Raw genomic sequence first — 24,659 nt, 5'->3', positions numbered from 1 at the left:
AATTTAATTTCCAAAAAAGAATGATTTATCTTTGTCTTGGTTTTGAGACAAGGTCTTTTATGTAGCCCTGGCTGACCTGGAACTAGCTATCTAAACCAGGATGGCTTCAAACTTATAGCAATCCTCCTGCCTGTGCCTCACAAGTGCTAGGATCACAGGCACAAGCCGTCATTAACAGCTAAAAGATGCTTCGAGTAGCATACTGCTATGTTTGGTCTTTATTTATTTTTACATTTTTAATTTGGTAAATCATGAGGTATTTAATGGGGATCCATTAGCATAATAATGAAGACCTTTACCACCCACCAGATCAGAAATCCACGTCCATGTGAAATGTGACAGTGCTTGTCTTTGTGCTCTGTGTATCTGTGGAAAGAGACATAATCTGTGCTTCCAATAAAATTCTGAGAAAAGACAAATTCAAATACTTTTGTTTGTTTTTATTTAACTCAAAATAGCTAGTAACATAAAAACATTTTAAAAAGTATCTCTAGTACTTCACTATTTAGGTTTTTTTTTTTAATAACACTTGGTTACATTATTTCCAACATGTGATTACACAATCCATCATAAAAATGTTATTTTTTTTAAAAGTTTGCAGCAGGCTTTCAATCTGTAGGTTTAGACTGTAATAAAAATTCATGACATGGTATTTTAATTGTAAATATTTTCTCCCACATTTAAATTTATGAAAATTCATAACCGTAAGTAGGCTGTTCATCAGCACATACACATAGGTAGGACAATATGCTCTGCTCCATCCCTAAGTGAAAGATGACTATCTGTGTGACATCCAGTGGAGAGACAGCATCGCACATCTAACTTACTTTAATCCATACATGAAGTCAGTGAAGAGGAACCTGAACAAGCAACCGGAGCCTGTGACAGCGGAGCGGGTGTACACCATTGAGGAAACCCTGCCACAAACCAACCGTCTGGTTCTATTAGGACCACTGTGACCCCACATCCCACTCCTGAGGGACAAGAATTTTGCAGTCTGATTTTAGTGCTTAGAGTACGTACTTTCCATATGGACCGGCCCCTGGAACTTCGACAGGGCTGTCAGGTGGTCTTCAGAGGAACACTCAATAGTCCCCAATACTAGAGGGAGAGAAGGAGGGAGGACAGACTTCTGGCACAGCCTTCTTGAGTGCTCTCAAGGGTTGTCCTAATACCTCATCTCATCTCAAGCATTGATGCTGGCAGCTAAACTGTAGGTGAGAGGCATCCCCACTGTAATGGGAACAAAAATGTGTTCTACTGTCAGTGTAACTGAATCTTCAGTCTGGCACAGTGGGTTCCAGGATACTCTTCAGATGCCCACACTCCAGAATACAGTATCCCCCACCGAGATAACTCTCATGGTGCAGAGATGTGCGTGTTCAAGGTCTCAACAAAAGGCCACCTCAGTTGCTCAGTGTCAGCATGACTCAGGATATGATTTCCAATTAGCAGATAGTGAGACTGAAGCAGAAGCTGGCTCTGTTTTGTGACACTCGGCGCTCCCAGTAATCCACTGTGGCCTCCTTTTCCTGACTTCCCTTGTAATCTCCCTTTCACTTCTCAAATAATTGGTCTTAAACTGACCCCGCCCTGGTTCAGTTTCTAATTTTAAAAGCACCATTCTAATAGAAATGTCCCTGTTCCAAAAGAAGCTAGGACTGTGAATTTTCCCACTAGCTAGAGCTATTGTGTCTCGTAGTTTCGGTTAACTTGGTAGAGATATCGATTTTCTTGCCATTGGCATTGACACTTGCTTCAGCTTCTTCCAGCCAGGTAGAGTTTCTACCTGGGCTGCAGGTGAGAGAAAAATATCCCATGAAGAACTCCTTCAATGACCACATTTGGAAAGTCTGAAAAACAAAAGGAAAGCTGCTTTTCTTTACGTGCATCAACATATAATTGTGTTTTATGGACCAAGGGTGAGAGCTACCACACCTCTCTAGAGTCCACATAGGCGAGCCCTTTTGCCCTTGGTCGGGAAGGAAGGTCAGAGATCAAGGCCACGGTGTCAGAGGTCAGGGCTACTACCTGGGCATATTCACCCATGGGCAAGGGATACCACCTTTTGTGCTTGTCAAAAACCAGGCACAGCAGGACCGCACAGCCAGATTTGTAGTGTATCGATTCAGGGGCTGCTCTTCTAATGGTTAATGCCGCTAGTCCCAGGCTCTTTATCTGGATGTTTCCTCACAAGGAAGATGAATTACACTGGAAATTCAATTTCTAACAAAAATCTCAATACACTTGAAGGAATTCCACGATTTCTACTGGGAATACTTGGCTGTGGTTTTTCCACTGAGGCTTAGGGAAGCACTTAGTCCGAGTTGTGTGTGCACTTGTGGGCAGGCGTCTCAAGAACAGGAAGACAGGGCCTGTCTTTTTAACTCGAAAGGGCAAAGTTCTAACAAAAGTCATTCTGTCAAACTTGAAAAACCAGCCTCATTTTTATAGAAGGCATAAAAGAGATGCAGTGGTACACCCAGTATGTTGAGCCAGTTTTAGTGTCAGAGCCAGTGAAGTATCATGGACTGTGCAGGGGGTTCAATCTTCCCATGGCTCAGCTATTATGTCTAAGCTTCGATCTGCATACAATTACATCAGGAGTTAGGTGAAAGCCAAGTACCCTGAATGGAGTTATTATGCAAACGGACCAATACATTAGAGTTATTATGCAAATGGCCCAATACCTTAATACTTTTATTCATATATCCATTCACTATAGAGTGGCTACCCCCATGTAAAGTCATGCACAAGGAAACTGAGCTTCATTGGAGAAGATGGGAAGGCTTCAGGGCAATACAAGGAGACAGTTCAGTCTATGGCAAGGAGGCCTCGAGGGTTCAGAGTTCTCAGTGGAAGTGAGGAAGGAAGGTGCCCGGTCAGCCCTGAGAAGATCTCAGGGAGTCAGAGCTCTATCAGAAATATACTGAAGGTGCTGAGGGGTTCTAAGAGAAGTGAGACAAGATGAAATTTTGAAGAGACGACTGACTGCCATTCAAGAGATCGGACTGGAGAAGTGTGAGGTGGACACACATCCACACGGTCACTGCCACAGTGCAGAGGGAGATCCTGATGCAGGACACAGACGTGGATGGATAGAGGAATGAAGGGTGTGGCCTGATGACACACACAAGTGACTATGGATAAAAGGGAGAAAGGAGTCAAAGGTTAAGCTGGATGGGGTGGTGCATGCCTGTGATCCCAGGAATTGGAGGCTGAGGTAGGACCTCAGGATAAAGACCAACCTGGATTATACAGTGACTGTAAATTATATAGTCTATAGTGAGACTGTCTCACAAAAGGGGCTGGAAGAAAGGAGAAGGAAGAAGGGGGAGTAGGAGGAGAAGGAGAAGAAAACAGTAATAACTGAAGTCATCACAGGTGCTCCTTGGGTTTTGTCTTACTCAGCCGGAGGGCTGAAGGAGAGTGAACGAGAAGCCAGTTGGTTCAGTTTGGGACCTTCTGAGTCAGAGATACTTGTGAGTCTCGTCAAGGGCAAGTAACTGGCTGGATAACGGACGAGTTTACCTTAGCTGACATTGCTTGAAATGGCTCTGCATCCTGCGTGTTCACTCCCCAGCTCTAGGACAACAGCTGAGCTGTGTGAAGAGTGAAGAAGATTTCACACCTCCCTTACAGGTTAAAGTTGTTGAGTGACCGAGTTCACGGACTGGGCCTGACACACAGTAAATACTTGGCCTCTGCCATAGGCTGTGCACCCATCTAGTTATGGGAAATATAAGTAAAATACAGTCTCTTTCCGGTCTATTGGACTAACAAGCAAATAATACAAGTAAACTATTTTAACAAATCTCATCACTACATGAGTAGTGAGTGGTCTCTGGCTGATGACACCGGCTTTCTTAGTGTGTCTGATGAGTAACTCTATATTAGGATAGTGGTTTTGACGCAAGAACGAAAGACAGCGTATGGGTTACAGGACGTGGGAAGGGGAAAGAAGGCCCACAGTGAAAGGGCTGCCTGAGCAGATCTGAATGAGGTGAGGTAAGAACCAGCTACATGGGTGTGCAGGGGAATGTGTTCCCTCACAGGGAGAAGCTAGTGTGGATGTCCTCCAGAGGACAGTCTGCTGCCACTTCTGAAGACAGCCAACAAGGTGGTTCTCTGAGAAAAAGTAAAGAGAATGGAGGGTCTGTCAACCTAATGGTTAGTGATGGGATGGTTGGGCTTTGCGTCTGCCCCCCACTCGTTTGTTTCATTGTACCTTAGACATTAGAGTCAGGCTGTGTCCTGGGTGTGATTCAATACAATGTCAACTATTTTTTGATTTACTCAGAAAACCGTTCTTTACTTGAGAAAACTTTCACCTCACTGGGAGGTGAGGAGAAGGAACATGACTTAGGATATATTTTTTGTTATTTTCGCTGGCATTTGTTGTTTACCTAATGGACATTTCACAGCGAGCAACAACAGAACAAAGCTGTATGAAGGAAGGCTATTCTAAAGAGAGAGGCAGTAAAAGCTTCAAAGCTAAGACAGTCTACAGGAGGCCTGGGAGGTGACATACCCACCAAGCATGCAGACCAGATGATTCAAGTTGGGGAAAGCAGGTGTCTTGGGAGTAGGGTCAGCAAGACAAATGCCCAGGGGCATAGTCAGCAGGGCTGGCAGGGTCAGCAGGATGGGCAGGGCAGGTGCCTTGGAGGTAGGGTTTGCAGGGCTGGTGCACTTGAGGCCCAGACTGGATTGTAGAGTAACTGGAACCAAGGAGTGTGTGAGGAGAAATGGTCTGGAGTAGACCACAGAGTTCTCACAAACCAGAACAAGTGTCTATGTTGGAAATAACAATAGTGCCTCTCAGTTGCATAAATGAGGCAGATCAAGGCCACAAGCAGGAGATAATTTAAGGAAAAGCTCAGTCAGCAGCATCCGGTCTTTGATGGGAAAGCCAGGGGTGAGACTTTGTTGGAAGGGAGAGGATGTGGCCAGCACATCTACAGCTGATGGAAGGACTAGAACGACAAAGAAGAGAATTGTCTAGAACATTCAGCCACTTTGAGGAGACCTGGCTCCTTGGAAAGAGTTGTTTTGCATTTTCTAGAAAAGTTAAGACAGAGGCCAAAAAGCACAAGCCTTTGAAGGTGTTAAGATGTTAAGAGAGTTCTCTCTGCGGGCTAGAACTGGCTCACTGGTTAAGAGCACTTGCTGCTTTTGCAGAGGACCTGGGTTTGGTTCCTAGCACCCACAAGGGGACTCACAACTATTTATAATTCCTATTTCAGGGACTTCTGCAGGCACACAGATGGTGCAACACATATATGCAGGCAAGACATTTATACATGTAAGACAGAAATAAACAGATCTTTAAAAGTGAGATATTCTCTTGATTTTTGTTAAAAGTTAAGAAGGTAATGATCAGCCATCAACGTGTGTGTGTTGTGTGTGTGTGTGTGTGCATATGAAAGGCGGAGGTCAACCTCTGGGGTCATTCTCAGGAGGTATCTACCTTGTTTTTGCAGACAGAGTCTCAGTGACTGAGAGCACAGTGATTCAGCCATGCTGGGCAGGGAGCTCCAGAGATCCTCCTACCTGCCTTGAAAATGCTGGCTTACAAAGCTTGCACCACCATGCCTGGCTTCTTTTTTCGTTTTCTTTTTCAATTGTAGGTTCTGTAGATGGAACTCAGATTTTCATGCTTGGGTGGCAAACTCCTTACCAATAAAGTCACCTATCCAGCCCTGAGTATTAGCATTTTCTAAAAGAATGTTCAGACGGAACGTCTGAAATGTAAAGAGAGTGAATGTAAGTGGGAGTCCGTAGATCTCAGATTATCTCCACATTCAGTATCTTCAGGAATAATGACGTCCACTCGCTGAAAAGCATCTTAACAACATAGTATGATACAGGTAAAGTTTCTCTAAGGCCAGAGGAGTCAGATTTCTAAAATTGGGTGTGCCAAAATTCTAAGGAGATAGTATGAAGGCTGGCCCTTGCACCCTTTTTCTTTTTTTTTTTTTTCTTTTTTTTCTTTTTTTTTTTTTTAAAGATTTATTTTTATTTTTTTTATGAATGTGAGTACACAGTTGCTGTGATCAGACATACCAGAAGAGGGCATCAGATCCCATTACAGATGGTTGTGAGCCACCATGTGGTTGCTGGGATTTGAACTCAGGACCTCTGGAAGTGCAGTCGGTGCTCTTAACCACTGAGCCATCTCTCCAGCCCACCCTTTTTCTTCCTTACCACCAAACCCAATAACTACAGCTAGTCTCAAATAGAGTTTCCCTTATTTTTGGTCCACACTATCAAGTGACCAACAATACACACACCTCAATCTTCCTGCTTTCCACATTTGCCCCTGACGTTGCTTCCCAGAGGCTTGTCTGGTCAGCACTGTAAAAGTGTATATCTATGTGGTAGGTGCTGCTTATTAATAAGTTTTAAAAAATCAGATATAAGAACTGCAAATCATATGTCCCCTGACCCTTCCACCGAGCTCCTGGCTATTCCTGTCTAGTTACTGTCTGGTTCTCTCCACTGCTGCAGGAACTTTGGACAGGTGCATGAAATATCTGAATAGAGACAATTTCTAGAAAAATTATGTATGCAGCCATTTAAAAATAATATGGCTATTTAATCTAGACTAGGTTGTACTATTGTTGTTAAATATAATATTTTAGTATGTCACCAGCTATTAACATTAAACACAGGAAACGATTCTTAAGAGCAGCAACGGTTCCTCACTGAGAAGACCTGCGAAAGGCCACCATGAAATGTGTATTCTTTACAGCTGAGGCAGCTCTCCGACCACACAGAGGAGTGTGCTAGTGAACTATGTCTATGTCCTGGCCACCTTTCCATTACTGATAGGTAAGTAGATGATCTTAATACAAGCCCCGTGCTACTGAAACAGTCCCCATCTCCAGCCTGCAGGAAGGTTTTGTTAGCAGAAACAACGGCTCCTTTATGCTTTCATGTGGCTGTGATATTTGTGATTCTCAGAGGCTGGAGAACCGATATGCTAAAAGAAGAGGAAAGCTCAGGCCTCAAATGGTCCACCTGAGCCTGGCAAGTCACCATATCCCGGAGCCGGGATTTTTTCCCTTTAGCCAATGATATTACCTGCTGAGCCTATTTTGTAAGGCTGCTTACAGATTAAATGGGATGATGTCTAAGAATGTCCTACAGGAATGGTACATAGGAGAATACTTTGAGAAGGACTCATGGGAATTGGAACTGAAAAAGGATACATGCTAAAATACAGATTATAGTTACACTTAAATCAATTAGCTGCATTTAAAATATACAACTTAAAAATGTATAGTTTACCATCAAGGACACTGAAGCCTAAATAGGAGCAAAGGTATACCCGCAGTGAATGCACAAGGTTTTCGGAAAGAAGCATTTTAAAGAAGGACTAGAACCTTGAGCCTGAACTCTGACATCTAGATTAAAAACAAGTAGCAGTCTAAATAACATCACAAAAGAAAGAAGAAAAATAAGAATAAATATCTTTATCCCTTCTTCCTCTAATTCAAAATAGGCCAGGAAGAGAGAAAGAAAAATTACATTTCCTCCTGAAAGGCCGGCCCCAATTAAAATTCTAAATGTCTCTTACACCGAGAGCCCTGGTTTATTGGCAGATGATTAAGCCCTGGACCGATGTCACTCTGTTAGACCCGTATTACAAACGTGGTTTCTGTGGTGCAGGGGCAGATCAGTAAAGAGCTGTAGCAGATGACAGGTTTGATTACCGCTGGCTGCAGGCAAGACGTATGGATCCCCAAGGAACAGCAGCACCGGCTGGTGGGACAGCTTGCTGGAAAGGTCAAACACAGGCATGTCAGCATCAGGGGACGATGGTAAACAGAAAACACTACAAACTAGCTTTGAGGGGATCAAACTGCTGGGTGGGACATCTTCAGGTCTCTGCATCTACCAGTGTGGGTGAATAACAGTAAATACGTGGAGGGAAATTAGGGGTGCTGCAGCTGCCTTCCAAATATTCTTCTCTGGGATATGAGATAGACACTCGTCTTTGCAGTAAATACCACTACTGGAAAGTACTTTCCCGCAACTCTACGACTTGATCAGAAGTAAGACAGTATTCTTACTGTTTGTGTGACGCTATGTGGGGCTCTTAATTCTTTTCATTCCTAATTAAAAGCCATTAGCCATGCAAATCCCTATCAAATAATTATCGACTTAAAACTAATAGCCAACAAAGGTTTTCAAGAGAAACATGACTTTAAACATGCCTTCCATGGGTAGTTACAAACTTAAACTTCACTTTTATTATTGATCTCTGTAACTCTTGGTTGACTAAGTTCTTTCTTACCTTGACTCTTCAGATTCTGTCTCATCAAAAGATCTGAAATGTTTATAAAAGAAAAGAAAAAGACCAAATAAGTTGGGCCAATATTTATGTCAACCAAGCATAAGATTTTATCTTTAGCACTGGATTGAGAAACAAACAGAAAAATCGAGAGTCCATGTTGAGCCACGGCACGGTCAGTGACTCTTCCTAAGTAATTTTTAGCCTGGAAGACTCTGGAGATTACAATTTTCTTGAAGATCACTTAAAAATCGTATGGCCTTTTGCTATTTTGGGGTTGAAATAGAAATAAAAGGACCTAATCTTCACTGTTATTGTTAATGTTGCTGGGTATCTCTGTATCTATGAACCTGCTCTCCCAGGAAAGGTAGGGGGGTTGGGACAGAACACACTGGCTACAGAGATTACTTGGTGTGTGTTATATGATTCAGGCTCTGGGGTGAGCAGGAAGTGTCTTGAGTCAACAGTTCTGATGAGTGGTGACAGGTGTGTACTGCCCTGCATTCAGAAGACAACTCAGATTTAGTCTGATCTCAGTAAGGACTGGAGACAGAAGAGGGGGATGAATAAAGCCCTTTCCTCTGCTGGATTTGCCTTATTTCTTTGTGGACTGGCTGACCGGCCTGCACTGCCACGGACTGATCAGAGGCTAGCTCAGCCCGGCTTGTTGTAGATTTCATTCTTTATAAGAACTTTCTCTGGCTGCTGGGGACGTTGTGCCTCTAGTTCCACAGTTAACAGGGACTGGGGACTACAGCCCATCACTTGCAGGTTCCTGAGGAAGAAGCAGCAGTCAGAGAAGAAAGCAGGCCCTGTGGAAGGCCTAGGTTCTGTCACTGCAAGGCTTAGGAAAGGTGCTTAAATACAGTGCCTCTGACCAACAACAACCAAATGAGGGGTGTTGGATCCATGATCTCTAAAGTTATCTATAGCTTTAACCTATAGAATTTGGGGACTGGAGAGATGGCTAGGCCCGGTGGTTAAAAGCACTTGCTGCTCTTCCAGAGGACCTGGGTTTGGATCTCAGCATCCATGTCTGGCAGCTTGCAATCTCCTGTAACTAACTCCGTCTCTGGTGGATCTGTGCCCTCTTCTGGCTTCCACAGGCACCCCTCCTCAAACATGGCGCACACAGACACATGCACACACTTAAAACAATAAAAGTATATCTTTAAAAAGCTATGTGAATACGTATACTTAGCACAAGTCAAAGGACTGTTTTCAGTTACACTGTCTGGACCCATAATTACCATCTGGGACACTAAGTGGCACCAGTATTTGACAGGTGAATTTCTCAAGCCTGAGCTATGGCTTTGCCAGGACTGTCTGCTGCAAGATGGAGATGAAGACTCGGGAGGGATGCTTCTCACTATGAGCACAGGGACAAGACAGTGATGCCTCAACCAAGAGCTTAGGTGTAGCCAGACTGCCCTGTGGTATTTGCTAGAACAATCAGTTATTGACGAGTAACTTAAAAAACACACGCACATGTAAACGGCCATTCTTACCCACAGCTTTCTGCTTTTGGTAGAGAGGGCAAGTGTCTTACATTGAGGAAGTCAAGGAAGAGTTTGGGAAGCTCTTCATTTTCCAAAATGACAGCCTGTGAAAGCAGAAAACAGAATTAGAAATGGGAGGGAAGTCTGTTAGGCCATCAATCAAAGGAACGCTATCAGAAAGTCCTAACTGTCCGTCAAAGTCCTCCCTGGCAACATTCCTCACAACTGATATGAGGAGTGGTCTCCATGTCAGCCATCACAGGTTCAGGCTGACACATACGCTATACAGCAATGACACACCTAGCACTTTATCTGCTGCTTCAGGACAGATTTACAGAAGTGTCTCCTACCTTCAGATGCTCACTGACAGCTCACTGGGGAAGCACTAGATATGGTCTCTGCCTTCACAGAGACTCCAATCCAGCCTGAACAGTCCAACCCTAGGCATATCAGCAACACTGCTAAGATCCACAAATCAATTTTTTTTTTTTTTTTGGCTATTGAGTGATAAAGTATTTACATTTCCAGAGCACACCACCGCTCTTAGGAAATCCTGCAGTTTTTCCATCTAGAAGATTTAGTCTAGGCCCTTAGTTATCACCTGCTTCTGTACTAGGATCAGTTGACATTTATTGCCATCTGGACAGCTCCACTTAAAGGGTCAGTGACAACTTTACCACTAAGTGTAAATCAGGGTATCTATCGAAAAAAAATCTATAAAGTTCTTCCACTTAAACAGCTTTGCTAAAGAGGTGGTATAATGGCATATATGTGTCAGCACGCTGAGAACCAAATTATGCAACGTGGAGGTGAAACGTGGTGGAGGGTACGGAGAACATTTTCATATTCATGCATTTTTAAAGATTCGGCCAACATATGTCAACGGACTACACATTTGATGCCTGCTCCTCTCTCCCAACGAAGGCAAAGCACCGAAGACTACATAATTCTTCTTTGGCTTGTCTTTTGAGCGAAGGGTCCACTATGTAGCATAGGCTGGCCCTGAATGCAAAGCAATCCTCTTGCCTCGACCTCCTCAGTGTTGGGTTTACAGTTAGAAGTGACCGTGTTGCATGTTATCTAGAGAATGATGAGAATTTGTGAAATGTCACCTGACATCATCTTAGGAAAAGCTATAACAGGCACATACAGAATAAACAACAACAACAAAATTAGGCCAAATTATAAGTGCTTCTGTTCGTCTTGGGTATACCATCTTTTCCACATTGAACAGTCCCATTTCCCACACGTTTGGAATCCTACCACTCATTTCAGACCATATACATGGATCAGGGCCACAAAGGCTGCCTGCCAGGCCTGTCTACACCTTGCAGCACCCAATTCCCCTGCTGTTCAGGTCCCAGAGATGGCCCATCTGGAAAGTTAGGGGGTCAGGGCTGTCACCATCCCTCACAGACCCCACAGTACCAGAAAGATCTAAAGAAATAAAGAGAGAAGATAGAAAAGAGATAGGGAATTCTACTCTACTCATTAAATAAGTTAAACTAATTAAATAAACAAATGATAATTGTTGTATCAGGTGCTGGGATACGGGAGTGAACAGGGTGGTGTGTTCGGTGGAGTATGGGATGAGGAAGGAAGTACACGGATACCTCAAACAACTTAGAGAATGGTGATAGTTAAAATCCTGCACCACTCCAACTACTTTCCCTCCCACTGACCCGTCCACACACCCACCACCACCTCATCTCAGATATAATGCTCTTTTTTCTAATTATGCACAAGAAAAACAAAAACTTGAGAAAGGACAGAGGGCACTCTCTGCCCACAGAGATAATTCCCTACATTTCAGTTCATTTCTTTCAAATTGTTTGACATTTATCTCAGATCCCACCTACCCAAGGGGATTTCTGAATACCCAGAGATGATCGCTTCAGTAGTTCCAGAAGTTCTGGATGTGTTTTTGCTGTGACACAGGACTGCAAGGACAACCAAGATATTCCTAGATGTCTGCCTAACAGGACAACATAACAGCCATTTGAATGATAAAACTTAACGTTGTGATAAATATGGGGCAATTTGCTCCAGGAATAGTTTTAACTCCTTGTAGAGGTAGTAGCCTTCAGATTTAAAAAAAAAAAAAAATTAAAAAAAAATGAGGGAGGATACAAAATCCTTATCTCCGCCCTACCTTTTTAAAATAAATTAAATCAATAAGAAGTGTGGGACACTTTTAATGACCCGAACTACTTAATTTCCCAGCTCTTTGGACATATCATCCATCACGGCAGTATGGAGGGAGACATCTCTTGAGTGTTCAGGGGGTTACTTTGGTTTTATTAATGCAAGATTTCGGGAATTTTAACAAGGTGAATTGTTTATTTGCCTTGACAGATTGGCTTACAATGCACTGGCTATGTCCACAGCACGATCATTAATGACAAAAGACAGACAAAAAGCTGTTTACACTGCACACAGGGACAGGAATTAATCCTCCTCACTCTCCCTGGGGTTCTCCAAACAGATGACCACATTGTTTTAGGTAAGACATCCTGGCAGAAAGGAATACAGAAAACTCTAGAAACTTACGAGCACCTATTTTTGTTCCCTGGACATTCTCAATTAATATTTTCCATAGAACACTGGTCAAGCTTCTCTCTGGCATTTGGTGTCATAAAAGAAGCGGTACCTGCACGTGCTGGGGTGTGGGTAAGACTTTCTGTTATGTGGTCAGGAAGGATACTTCAGCTCTGTTAGGAAACCTTGCATGAAAAAGAATTAGTCCAAAGATGAAAAATTCACCTAATTTAATATAATATGTACAAATGAAACAACTGTCATTAATTAGTACAGAGATGCCAAATAGGAATTAAATTAGTTCAACTCAGTGTTTCTGGCCGTAAACATATGATCTCATGCAGGAGATGGAACAGCAAGTAGGGCCTCCCAGCTGTTCCATTGCCATCCTTGGTCCTTGAAACACTCAGTCTCAGGAGCAACCATTGCTATTCAAAGCCACACCCTGACTCATCCCACATCTTCAGAACCCATCTGGTTTAAATCCCCCAACTTTATTCCCCAGATAAGCTCCCAACTGCATTGACAAAATCACATTTTTAAATATGAAATCATGTCCCCATTGGTTTTGATTGCTGGTCTTTGTTAATCTTCGATGGAATCCACTTTTATTCTCCAGGCAGTGGGGTGCACAAGGCACGTGGATTTTGTAGACGGACTTGGTCTGCATCCTTCCTCCTTGTACTTAGAGGGTTCTCCTGAGGATTCAAGGAGACAGTCTCCAGGAGTCTCTGGCACACAGCTAGCATGTGAGAGATTTCACTCTCTTTCCGTTGTGTGTTTTTGGTTGTCTTGATTCTGAACTCATTTTAACCACTTGGAAAATTTGGATAATTATCTATGCAGTGAGTAGATCTTAGTGACATGTGATCTGTGGGTTCTTTTAAAAAACTGAATAAAACTAAGTATCAGTCTGTCTGTCTGTCTGTCTTACTCCTTCCTTTCCTCATCTTTCCCCCTCACTCCTTCCCTCCCTCTCCCCCCTCTCTCTCCCTTCTTCACTCCTTCACTTCTTCCTCTCCCTCCCTCTCCCCCCTCTCTCTCCCTTCTTCACTCCTTCACTTCCTCCTCTCCCTCCCCCTCCCTCAGAGAAGATGCAGACCTCTGACAGCCTAGCAGGGGACCCCTGATTTTAGCTAGGCTGCATAGTCAGATTGCTGAGTGCTCACACTTGGCCTGGGACCTGACACACAGACCAGAGCTGTTCATAGGTTTCCTGATTGGGGGTCTCCCCTTCTGTCAAACAGGACCTCGCTGGACTGTATGCTCCGTCCGCATCCCTGTCCGTAGCTCTGGACTGTGGTTAAAAATATCTGTCTAAGCCTCGAAGTCACTACTTAATATAGTGACGTGTGGTAAAGGATTCTTCCCGACAGACCAAAGTCTATTACTTCACTTGTTCTAAGAAACATTCCACATTTACTGTTTCTGTGTTCTGTGCCTTCTATATACAACTCAAAGTGCAACAATGGTGCATAGGGTTCCCAAACCCGAATAACTGTTAAGGAAAATAATATTCGATGCTCTCCAACTACGTCTGGTGAAGCCTAGACCTCTACTCCTGTCAGGTGAGAAAGAAGCATTTTGGCGGCAGGATACTGTAAGGTCCCTGGGTCAATGCTGTTTAGTTGATATCCTAAGTCCCTGGTAGCGGAGTTTCCACGCTGCTCACCTGTTCCAGCAAAGCTGGCATGTGAGGCCTGGCAAATAATTTATGAAGGGAGTGTAATTCAAAATGAACTGGACAAATTATAGAAAAGTCCAGAAACAAATCCCATTGAATTTTACAGGTCTAAGCACTGAGTAGAACACTGGAAGAGGCGCAATTAATCACAGACCCAAGACAGAGAGTTGCTGCTTCCACTCAAATGCTGTGGGTCTCCAGTGGTGGGTCAGCACGAAGGGCTTCTTCTATGAGCTGTCAAGAGAGCTGAATGCCTCTACCTCACTCAGAGCATGTGCCCCACTCGCTGCAATCCAAGAGAGAGAAAGAGTGTGATAGACCTATACATTGAGGAAGGGCCAGAGCCAACGATGACAGTAACTAGGAGATTGTAGTTTCCAAAGTAGTAGGTTGCTCAAACAGAGACAGCGGTGGGCTGGGGGAAGGGGTGGCTCTTCCAGTGCGAAGGGTAGCTGGTAACAAGTGGTAATCCACTGGTGATTCTGCATGTTCAAAGCAGTCTGTCTCATTCAGGAGGGAAGAAGTCTACCTCCTGCTGAAGCTTGTTCAGTGAAACTAAGAGAATGGCCTGTGTGGGAAAAGAAAGACCAAAGAACTTCCAGGTTAGGGCCCTTTAACACAGGCGGTGGTTTACCCCACAGATGACCAGGGATGCACAGCCAGTTTATCATTTAGAATACATGTCAAATACATGCATGTGAGTATGATGACACTGGAAATGGCGTTACAGTATGGGAGCGTGCTGAGAGTGTAATCTAATGTAATGTGATACACTTGGATATCATGGCATCTAATAAATATTACAACTCCAATAAATATTAGAACTGGGAAACTAAGTATGCTTTGTAAAAGCCAAACTTTATTATTTTTCTCTACATAAGCAGAGTGTGTGTGTGTGTGTGTGTGTGTGTGTGTGTGTGTGTGTGTCCTATAAAGCCATTTACAAATCCTTGTCTGAACGGGGCAGAAAAACAATTGCATTGGTACAGCAGCCTCGCCAGCTCAGTGTTTACTCCAGAAATGTCGTTTTTATTGAAAAGGTGCAATTATCATCATGTAACACAAATCACAAAACCCCGATTTTTTCCACCTTATCAGCTTTATAAAATCACGGTCCCAAAGGGTGGCATTGATTAGTTGCACATGTTCTCTCTGTGGCATCCCAAATACTTAATTGTCAGTTATCCTTTCTTCTGCAGCAAGTAAAATGTGGTCACAAAATTACAGAGGGACCTGTTCTGCCTTAACCTCTGCGAGATGCCATCATGCGGTAGAAAACACTGGTAAAATATCACAGGATAACACTGTCCGACAGGGGGGACGGATAAACACTGTAATGATTTCCCACGAGTTTCCATTTTAGAAAATTGTCACTGAAGCCGGCATAAATGGTGACACATCTCCTTGAGGACACGGTGAAATCGAACGCTGGCATTCTAGTTAGGGCCAAGCCTACCCAGCAGCCAATTATAACAGGAAGGGAACATCTTGAAAGCTCGGATGAGCCCACTCTGCTAACCTTCTGTGATCACGGTGCAGAGCGTCATTACTTGATCATGCTATTATCTTTTCAAAACATTAAACATACACGTACATGCATACATCCCCAGCACACATGTTTTCCTCTATAAGGTTGCTATGGACTGCATGCATGCTCTTCTCATGAGGTTGCTTTACAGATGCAGGGGGACCGCTTTGTCTCAGAAGAGGTTTAGGGAGTCCTCTAAATGGTTCCATTCCATCTAGTTTGGTCTGAAATGTCTGATTTGGGGAGTGACAAAGTTCACCATGACAGTTTTTCTTCTCTTGTCTATGAAAGATGCTTTGCACCATACCTACTTCAGGGGAGTCTGAGAACAGGGAGGGGGAAATCAATATCTCCTCACAGAAGTAAGTGGGCCTCAGTGTCACTGTCCGCTGGGACCCAAGCCTACAAGCTCGTGGAGGCTCTGTGGTCCTCAGTCTCCTACTTAGCCACCTCTTGGTCACAACTCACACAATGAGCCACAGTCCGACTATCGAAGTGATTTTTAAAAACCATGCATTACAGAGATCTCAGAAAGATTGTAACCCTGTTAAAAAGTAAGAAGCAGGTGTGCAGCTGAAGAACCCATTGCCCCGCACAGTCTTTGTTTTGATGTGACCCTATCCCTGAGGCATGTCTAGCCTGTGCCTTGGCAGAACTTGTGCTACTTACAGAATTCAAACAGCTGGCTGCTAAGGCTTCCCAGAGCTTTGCAGACTGTCTTATAAAAAAGAAAAATTCAAGGATCTACACAGAAAGTTGAATGCCAAGAAAGGCCTACTTAAGGAATGAAGAATCTGTCAAGAAAAATTTGGCTAAAGAAGTAATGTGATTTGCGTTAAGAAATTCTGAAAGAAATTCTTTTAAAAACTTCATTAAAAAATGTATTATGTTTTGTGGGAGTGTATGTGTGACATGAAAATGGAGGGCAGAGGTAATGGGCAGGAGTCAGCTGTCTCCTTCCATCCCATAGGTCACTAAGATCAAACTCATGACAGGATAGGTGGTGGGTGCCTGTACCCACTGAGCCATCTTTCTGGCCCAAAACTTTTAAAAACAAGGTCTCACTATGTACCCTAGGCTAGTATGGAGCTCTCTATGTACCCTAGGCTAGTCTGGAGCTCACTATGTAACTTAAGCCTGCTTTTAACTCTTGATTCTTCTGCTTTTACCTTCTGAGTGTTGGGAGTACAGGTGTGTGCCACTCTGCCTAGAACAACATATAATTTTTGACTAGGTGTGGTAGTACACAGCTTTGATCCCAGTACCCTAGGAGATAGAGACAGATTTATCTCTTTGAGTTTAAGGCCAGAATGGTCAACATAGAGAGATCCAGGCCAGTCAGGGAAATCTATCAAGGCTTCATCTCAAAATATGGATGGATGGATGGATGGATGGATGGATGGATGGATGGATGGATGGATAAGTGGGTGGGTGGGTGGATGGATGGATGGGTGGATGACTACTGTAGAAACTAAGAAATCAACTACCCTCTGGGCTACTTTAATATCAGATCTTATGTTCTGTTTCTGCATTATCTAGTTACATAAACAAGTCTGTCTCTACCTTGCATAAGGATAGAGGTAGGGACAGGGTATTTAGCCACACAGACAATGTGCTGCCTCCCAGGGCTTACCCTTTGGAGCTGAAGTGGATCACAGGAAACTGCCAACAGGGTTAGTACCTTGAAAGGAAGTAGCTATTCTCCTTGATCATTAGTAGCAAATTGCCCTTATTAACCCGTGGGGAGAAGGACAGCTTCCCTGGGGAAGTGACTCTGGAGCTGAGAGTTCAATGAGCTAATAAGGGTAAAGAGAATGAGTTACTCTAAACACAAAGCACGGCTTTGTCAACGACCTGTGGAAGGAAAGAACACACTAGAAGCCTGAAAAGTGGCCAGGAAAAACCAATAACATTGAACAAAGAAACGGGAGAGCAGTAGCTAGAAGGGCTGGCAAGGTTTCTCCGCTATGTGAAGGACTTCCTAGGGGACTTCAGAGCCTGTGAGGAATCTTTCATGGATGGTGGGTATGATATCTAGATACGTGTGATAGGATCTGCCTTATATTTTAACCACAACTGGGGCAAAGGTAACATTCTTTAGATCCAAAGGGCCATGAACTCAATTTTTTTCTTTGGCTATATCTAAAATGTTTCTTAACTGATCTAGTGTCCGTGTCTATGTGTGTGTGTCTGTGTGTGTGTGTGTGTGTCCATGTATGTGTGTGTGTCCATGTATGTATGTGTGCCCATGTATGTGTGTGTCTGTGTGTGTGTGTGTGTGTGTGTGCATGTGCACTCACTCACCTTCATCATGGCTGTTGATTCTGTTTTATAGTTGGGGGTTCATGAACTCAGCTTTAGTAGGACTTTATCTATGGGAATTCACTGTAGGTCAAGTTGAACATAAGTCTTCCTTCCCTTTTTGGTTTTTCCCTGCTCCTAAGAAGCAGATTCCTGGGGCTGGGCTGGAGCGATGGCTCAGCTGTTAAGGGGCACTGGGTGCTCTTCCAGGGTCCTGAGTTAACTGCCAGCACTCACGTGGTGGCCTGTAACTGTCTATAACTGGAGCCTTACGGGATCATATGCCCTCTTCTGGTGTGCAAAACACACATACAAATAAAATACATAATAATTAAAAAAATGTTTCTGCAGTGGGCAGTGGTTAATTGTGGCTGAATTTTCCTGAAGTGTTTTGCTTTCCCAACATATACTTTTTGTTGTATTTATAAGTTCAATTCAAACCACAGAAAAATTAAAAACAGCCACTGGAATTTAAAAAAAAATACATTCCTTTCTTTGGATTTAGATTTTATCTTAGTATCTCAACTAATTTTTACTAGTCTATAAAGAATTCCTGAGGCAGAGGCTGGAGAAATAGCTCAGTGGTTAAGAGCATTTGCTGTTCTATAGGGGATCAGAGTTTGGTTCCCAGTGCCATGTCAGGCGGCTCACAGCTGTCTGTAACTCCAGCTCCAGGGGATCGGAGACCTGCACTCTTGTGCATATATCCATATGCAGACACACACCTACACATAATTCAAAATAATAAAAATAAATATAATCTCAGAAGCAGAAAAACAAAGACTTTCATTAATTTCTCTTTTATATTAAAAACCCTGCAAACAAAGCAAGCGAAACAAAGCCTGGGCTTTAAATTCAATGCCTGCTAGAATTTAAACTGACTTTTGGCCAGTCCAATTCTGTTAAAGTAGGGGATGTAGCTCAGTGGTAGAGCATTGACCTAGTGTATACAAGAGGCTCTATGAGAAGAGAAAAAACCTTATATATTTTATATATATAATCAATTTAAATTACCAAACATGTTGGATAAAAATATGCGTTGACTATGCACTATAGAAAATACTTCAGTTGCCATTTTCTTGACAATGCAAGAAAAACAAACAAGCAAACAAACTGTAACACAATTATAAACCAGTTACTGACATGTCAGTCAAAACCAAGGTCTGGAGACTAATGTATCTGAGTAAAACAGCGGATTACAAAGCAAGCCAAAGCTGACTTAAGTAACTCAAATTATTTAGCTAGAAATTAATTAAATATAAATTATACACAATGTTTATGGAAGTGATGCCCTATTATTTTAAGGAAGAAATAGTAATCACAATTGGACTTGCAAGATGTTACCTGAGGGAGGCCTTAGTACACTAGGTTTTAATGAAAAAATTTTAATTAGCACAGCCCATGGGCGGCAATTGATGTTTTTTAAAGTGCCTGAAAACAATTTGCTCTCTTATGTTTCTCACATTCCTCCAACGCTTACGCCTCTGGTTTACTTAGCATTCTCTTCCTTTGCAAGTTGACCCAGCTCCAACACAGCTAGAGTCCAGAAGGACTGGGCCCTCCTGGGGATATCCCTACAGCACTGTAGTTAAGAGGATGCCTATCCGTGCAATTACAAACACAGCTGTATGTCACTTGGTTAAACAATGCTGTGACTTGACGTGTAATTAGTTTTACATGAATTTAAGAGCCCTTGATGAGCAAAGTTCATTAGTGGGAACACAATAGAAAATGGCTGGAGAGCGTGATATGCAACGTCATTCAAGACCCAGAGCAAGTCCTCAGAGAAACAACACAAGGAAGGAAAAGTGGCCTGGGTGGAAGTGGATTCTAGGTCTAAAATCAAAAGGTGATCTGTAAAGGAGACCATAAGAAAAGTATGAGGAGCAACTTGTCTCTTTGCTACAATGAAAAATGCAGTCAGTGACTTGTTCACATCAAATACAGATAAGTCAGCAGTAGTCCAAACAGACACCAAGGAGAAGAGAACACAGCAGCAAGCAAGATGCAGTGTGGTCCTCTCTGTAGATAGATGGTAATGACCACAAAGTGGGAAAGATGAGCAGGCTTCTCGAAAATGAATAGGCAGGTTCCAGGAGCCTACTCTTCGTTCATCTCTCCATCCCCTTCCCTTCCACCTCTTGCTGGAACATGGAAATGATCCCTTCTCCTCCTCCTCCTCCTCCTCCTCCTCCTCCTCCTCCTCCTCCTCCTCTTCCTCCTCTTCCTCCTCCTCCTTCTCCCTCTTCTTCCTCCTCTCCTTCTCTTCTTCCCTCTTTCTCCTCCTCCCCCTCCATCTTCTTTTTCCTCCTTTTGTTTGTTGTTTTTTTTTGGGGGGGGTTGCCTTTTGGTTTTTTGAGACAGGGTTTCTCTGTGTAGCCCTAGCTGGCTTCGAACTTACTCTGTAGACCAGGCTGGCTTTGAACACAAGGATCCACCTGCCTCTGCCTCCCAAGAGCTGGGACTAAGGGTATGTGCCACCACCACTAGCTTGGACATGGTCTCTGAGACTAGCTATGATTTCATAGTCATGAGAAAAAGGAAGAAAGAATAAGATAATCCTAATTTATGATAATCTTGAGCCAACAAATCAAGAGTTAAAATTATTTGTTGCAGTGCAACTCAACAGTTGGGAGTCAAACGACAGCTGCTGTGGAACTTTTGTTTTAGCTGCTGTCTCTGCACTGCAGGTCGTTTCGTTTGCTGTTGGCCCATAGACTACTAAATGCAGAGACTGAGACAGAAAAAGACAAAGAGAATTCTGATACTATATTTAAAGTGCTACCATGAGTAAGAATATTTGGGGGGGGAACCTACCAACTTTGATATTGTACTTTAAGTTAATTTTTAAAAACAAATAGCATATGTAAAACAAAAAAAGACGTGCCCACATACTCTACATTATAAAAACAAGAAAATGACCAATACGTGAAAAGTATGTGTGGCTGTCTCTACAGGTGTTAAGAACACATACTGAAGGATAGAAAAGAAGTCAGCTCACAGTTAAGACTCTGAAGCTGAGCAAAGAAAGCTCGAAGCTGAAGATCTGGAAGCAACTCTCCCAGAGGCCTTTAAAACAGGGTGGGTGTATATCCTAGGGAATGTAGACTTTCTCTAAACTTCTCAAAGGCTTGTCCAAACACTGTAGAAAGACCTCAGGGAATGTCCTTGCACTGTCTGCATCAAGATAATACAAGTCTTTCTAATCACAACATTTGTGACCTAACAGCTTTCTATTAAGAGCGATAAAAGGACTTGCATTAATATTCTAGTAGACGGGGGCTGGAGAGATGGCTCAGTGGTTAAGAGTGCTGACTGCACTTCCAGAGGTCCTGAGTTCAAATCCCAGCAACCACATGGTGGCTCACAACCATCTGTAATGAGATCTTCTGGTGTGTCTGAAGACAGCTACAGTGTATTCATATATAATAAATAAATAAATCTTTAAAAAAAAATATTCTAGTAGACTACATATATCTTGAAGACTGAAGGTAAATTGGGAGAGAAATAACTTACTAAATACAGAGAAGAAGAAAAAAATAAGAGAGAAGTAGCTTCAAGTCAGGTATCTGCTGTCTTAAGGTAACATTTTGGGCAGACATCACTAGTGTTGAGATCAGTGTGAGATTCAGGAGATGCACCACAGGTAACCATAAGAACCCAGATAGTCTGTCATGATTGCCTCCTTATCCACACAAACCACTCTAGGCTGTGTAAGAAGCCACCTTCACCTTGAGACAGAAGTGGGCAGGGAGGTGCCTGGGGGCACAGACTTATTCCTATGCTTGCCCATACAGCTCTCTACAGGTGTCTCCTCAAGCTTCAGTGGCTGCTGAGCCCTGGGCCACCAGTGATCAATGGCATTGATCATCTTACAGTTACTGAGAAGTGACCGAGAAAAGGAATAGTTTGGTTTACAAGAGCTCTGTGAGATGTGTGCCCTTTTGAACATTTATTTACTTAAATCTTCATAAGTTAACATTAGGCTATATCCTGGTTGGTTTTGTTGTCAACTTGATACAAGCTAGGGTCATCTAGGAAGAGAGAACACCAATCAGACCATCATCAGATTGCCTGTAAGCAAGCTTATATGGCATTGTGTTCATTAATGATTGATGTGGAAGGGCCTGCCCCACTATGGGCGGTGCCACCCCTGTGCAGGGGGTCATGGGGTGTGTAAGAATGAAAACTGAACAGGCCAGTAAGTAGCTTTCCTCCATGGTCTCTGATTCAGTTACTACCCTAGATCTTGACCTTGTTTGAGTTCTTGCCTGGGCTTCCCTCAATGATGAACTGTGACCAGCAAGTACAAGCCAAACACTCTTTTGATGGTGATCTTTAGCACAGCAATAGAAATCAGACTAGGATACGTTAGTTTGTTGGGCCCTGGGTGCTTCAGTTTTCTCATTTATCAATAGGTTCGATGGCAGTATCTACTTCAGAGGACAGACTGGTGGTAAAGTTCAGCTCAAGCCCATAAACTTACAGTGCATGGTGCATAGTAATAACCTAGTGAATATGGGATTTGTCAATTAATTTAAGAATAAAAAAAATCTGACACAACCAATTAAATATTATATAAACAAAATAATCTATTACAGAAACTGGAAAAAAAGGAAAGGGATCCTCTTCTGTTTTTAATTATGATATCATTAATTTGAAAAAGCTTGTGTTTTGAATGTAATCCAACTATGCTGTACATTCTAGGCCCCTTAATGTGTGTACAAGCAAAGACTGTACTTGTTCCATAGACTGTTTTCTGCAAAGCTTGCATAAGCCTGTTCTTCAAAGGATTATCTCTGAAAGGCAGGAGGATCATCCATAACCTTGCTCTGCCATCCAGGGCTCTTCTGTGTACTGAAACTCTTGCTCTAGTGAGCCCTTGGCCCACTGAGTCCTCAGCTACGGACCAGATGCATTCTTTCCTCTCAGGTACCTTCTAGCTTTTCTGTTCTTGTGCAGCTTATAATTCCAGAATCCACCCCAAAGTCATCCCCTGAAAACACTCCAATATCACCAACCCCATTGCCTCCTTCTCCTCAGGACATCTCTGCTCAGGCCGATGCCCTAAAATCTCTTACCATGCTCTGACCCAAGCTGTAAAACACAGTGAGAAAAAAATCACACACTAAACACATGTTCAATTATTTCCATTATATACTAACTTGGCTCTTTTGTTTTTTTGTTTTTGTTTGTTTTTTCTGTCTACTCAACTCCAACTAACTCTAATGGGGAACTGGGTCTCAGCCATCGTGTTGACCTAAATTTCAAGTTCTTATTCTCAGAATACGGCCCAGCAACATTATTCCTTCTCTGTAACAGTGGCTCTAAAGCTTTTGCTGGAATCACACAGAAAACTCATTAAGGCTGTCCGTTACAGTCCACCAACAGTTTCTAACCTAGACCCTAACAATTTGTGTCTTGAAGAATCTGTCAGACTTCCAGAAGATGCTGATGCTATCTACCACCACAATAGAAAGCCCAGCCTCCATGCACTGTTTATACCTTTGGTTCATTTTTTTTGTTTTTGTATACCTTCATCCAGCTTTCCTCTGGGTTGACAGCTGCTCTTCATATCTTGGGAAGAATAAAAACATTAGGCTGACCTTTTCACTCCCTCTCACTTCCCTCAGCCTTGTACTGTCTAAGCTTTATAGAGGAAGTGCTTCTTCTACTACAAGGCAGCATGTGTGACATCCTCTGGTTCTTGGCACATTCCTTGGTTTTCACAGCTATTTATTTACTTTCCCCCCTTTTATTCTTATCAACTATATCAATCTATAATCAGTCTATACCTATCAGTGTGTCCATCCATCTGTCCATTGTCTATGCTTCCATCCATCCATCCATCCATCCATCCATCCATCCGTCTGTCCGTCCATCACTTTTTATCTCTAAGGAATCACTTATGTCAGCATGTATGTGTGCTCTAATATCTCACTGTGAAACAGAACAGACAAACCATGCCCCCATAGTCCTAGACCCTCATCCACTTTTCGGTTCTTTCTGGCAAAGTTCTCAGCTGCAGTCTTCTGTCTCACCTTGAGCTCCCCCGTCCCCCATTCTCACAAACTGACTGCGCCGTTTGCTGTTGTGTGCTCGTAGGTCTCAGACCTCTGTGTGGTTACACTGATCAGTTCTGTCTTTACACACCTGTCTTTGGAGTCACCACTGGATGGCCACTTCCCCATTTCCTAAAATGTGCTATTTACCTTTGCTCACTCACTCCTGGATTTTGTCTTCTCACATTCTTGTTCTTGCTGCTGCTGCTTCTACCCGCCCTCAGGATGCAGAGGCTGTTTAAGGCTTTGCTTTTTTGTTTAAGGCACTTTCTTTCTCACCATACTTTCTAGCATGGCTTTAAAAACCTTAATGCTGATGAGATGCAAATTCCAAATGACAGGCGTGGCTTTTCACCCAGGCTTCAGCCTCACAGAAATAAACTCACATGCCCACTTGAATTTCTCCCCTTTAATTTTTTTCTTTCCTACCTGCATGTACTACAGACATCTTCACTTCAGAAAGTCTAAAGCAGAACCTGTTATGTCCTGAAACAAAAAAATAATAATGAATCTGCCACTCCATCCTTCCATTGTCTTCCTGACCTCCATCCATCCACCCAGGTGCCAGAGTCTGGACCCTGTTGTCTCCTTCCTTCAGCATCAGCACGCTGGCAGCTTCACCCGGCATCCTATTCCGATCTGCTGCAGCTTCAGTGGTCTTCCCACTCACTGGGAGCCCACACATGCCACACGCACAACCTCTCACACCTCACATGCATAGCCCCTCACACCTCACATGCATAGCCCC

The 24,659-nt window shown here is 43.1% G+C and overlaps 1 protein-coding gene across 3 annotated transcripts in view; it reads right to left on the bottom strand.

The window, feature by feature from the left end:
• Positions 1-509: 509 nt before the first annotated feature.
• Positions 510-24,659, bottom strand: part of Snx24 (sorting nexin 24) — a 149,274-nt gene continuing 125,124 nt past the window's right edge. For all 3 annotated transcript variants that reach the window (XM_028777194.1, XM_028777195.1, XM_028777196.1), the window contains 4 exons: positions 9,808-9,902; positions 8,303-8,335; positions 7,719-7,783; positions 510-1,853 (listed from right to left, as the gene is read on the bottom strand). In XM_028777194.1, the coding sequence (XP_028633027.1) occupies positions 1,786-1,853; positions 7,719-7,783; positions 8,303-8,335; positions 9,808-9,902 (261 nt within the window). In that variant the 3' untranslated portion in view covers positions 510-1,785. The remainder of the gene's footprint in view (positions 1,854-7,718; positions 7,784-8,302; positions 8,336-9,807; positions 9,903-24,659) is intronic.

Source organism: Grammomys surdaster, unplaced genomic scaffold, assembly GCF_004785775.1.
Source record: "Grammomys surdaster isolate TR1022 unplaced genomic scaffold, NIH_TR_1.0 278, whole genome shotgun sequence".
Classification (NCBI taxonomy): domain Eukaryota; kingdom Metazoa; phylum Chordata; class Mammalia; order Rodentia; family Muridae; genus Grammomys; species Grammomys surdaster.
The sequence above is the reverse complement of the archived record's forward strand: the minus strand, read 5'-3'. Positions and strand labels throughout refer to the sequence as shown.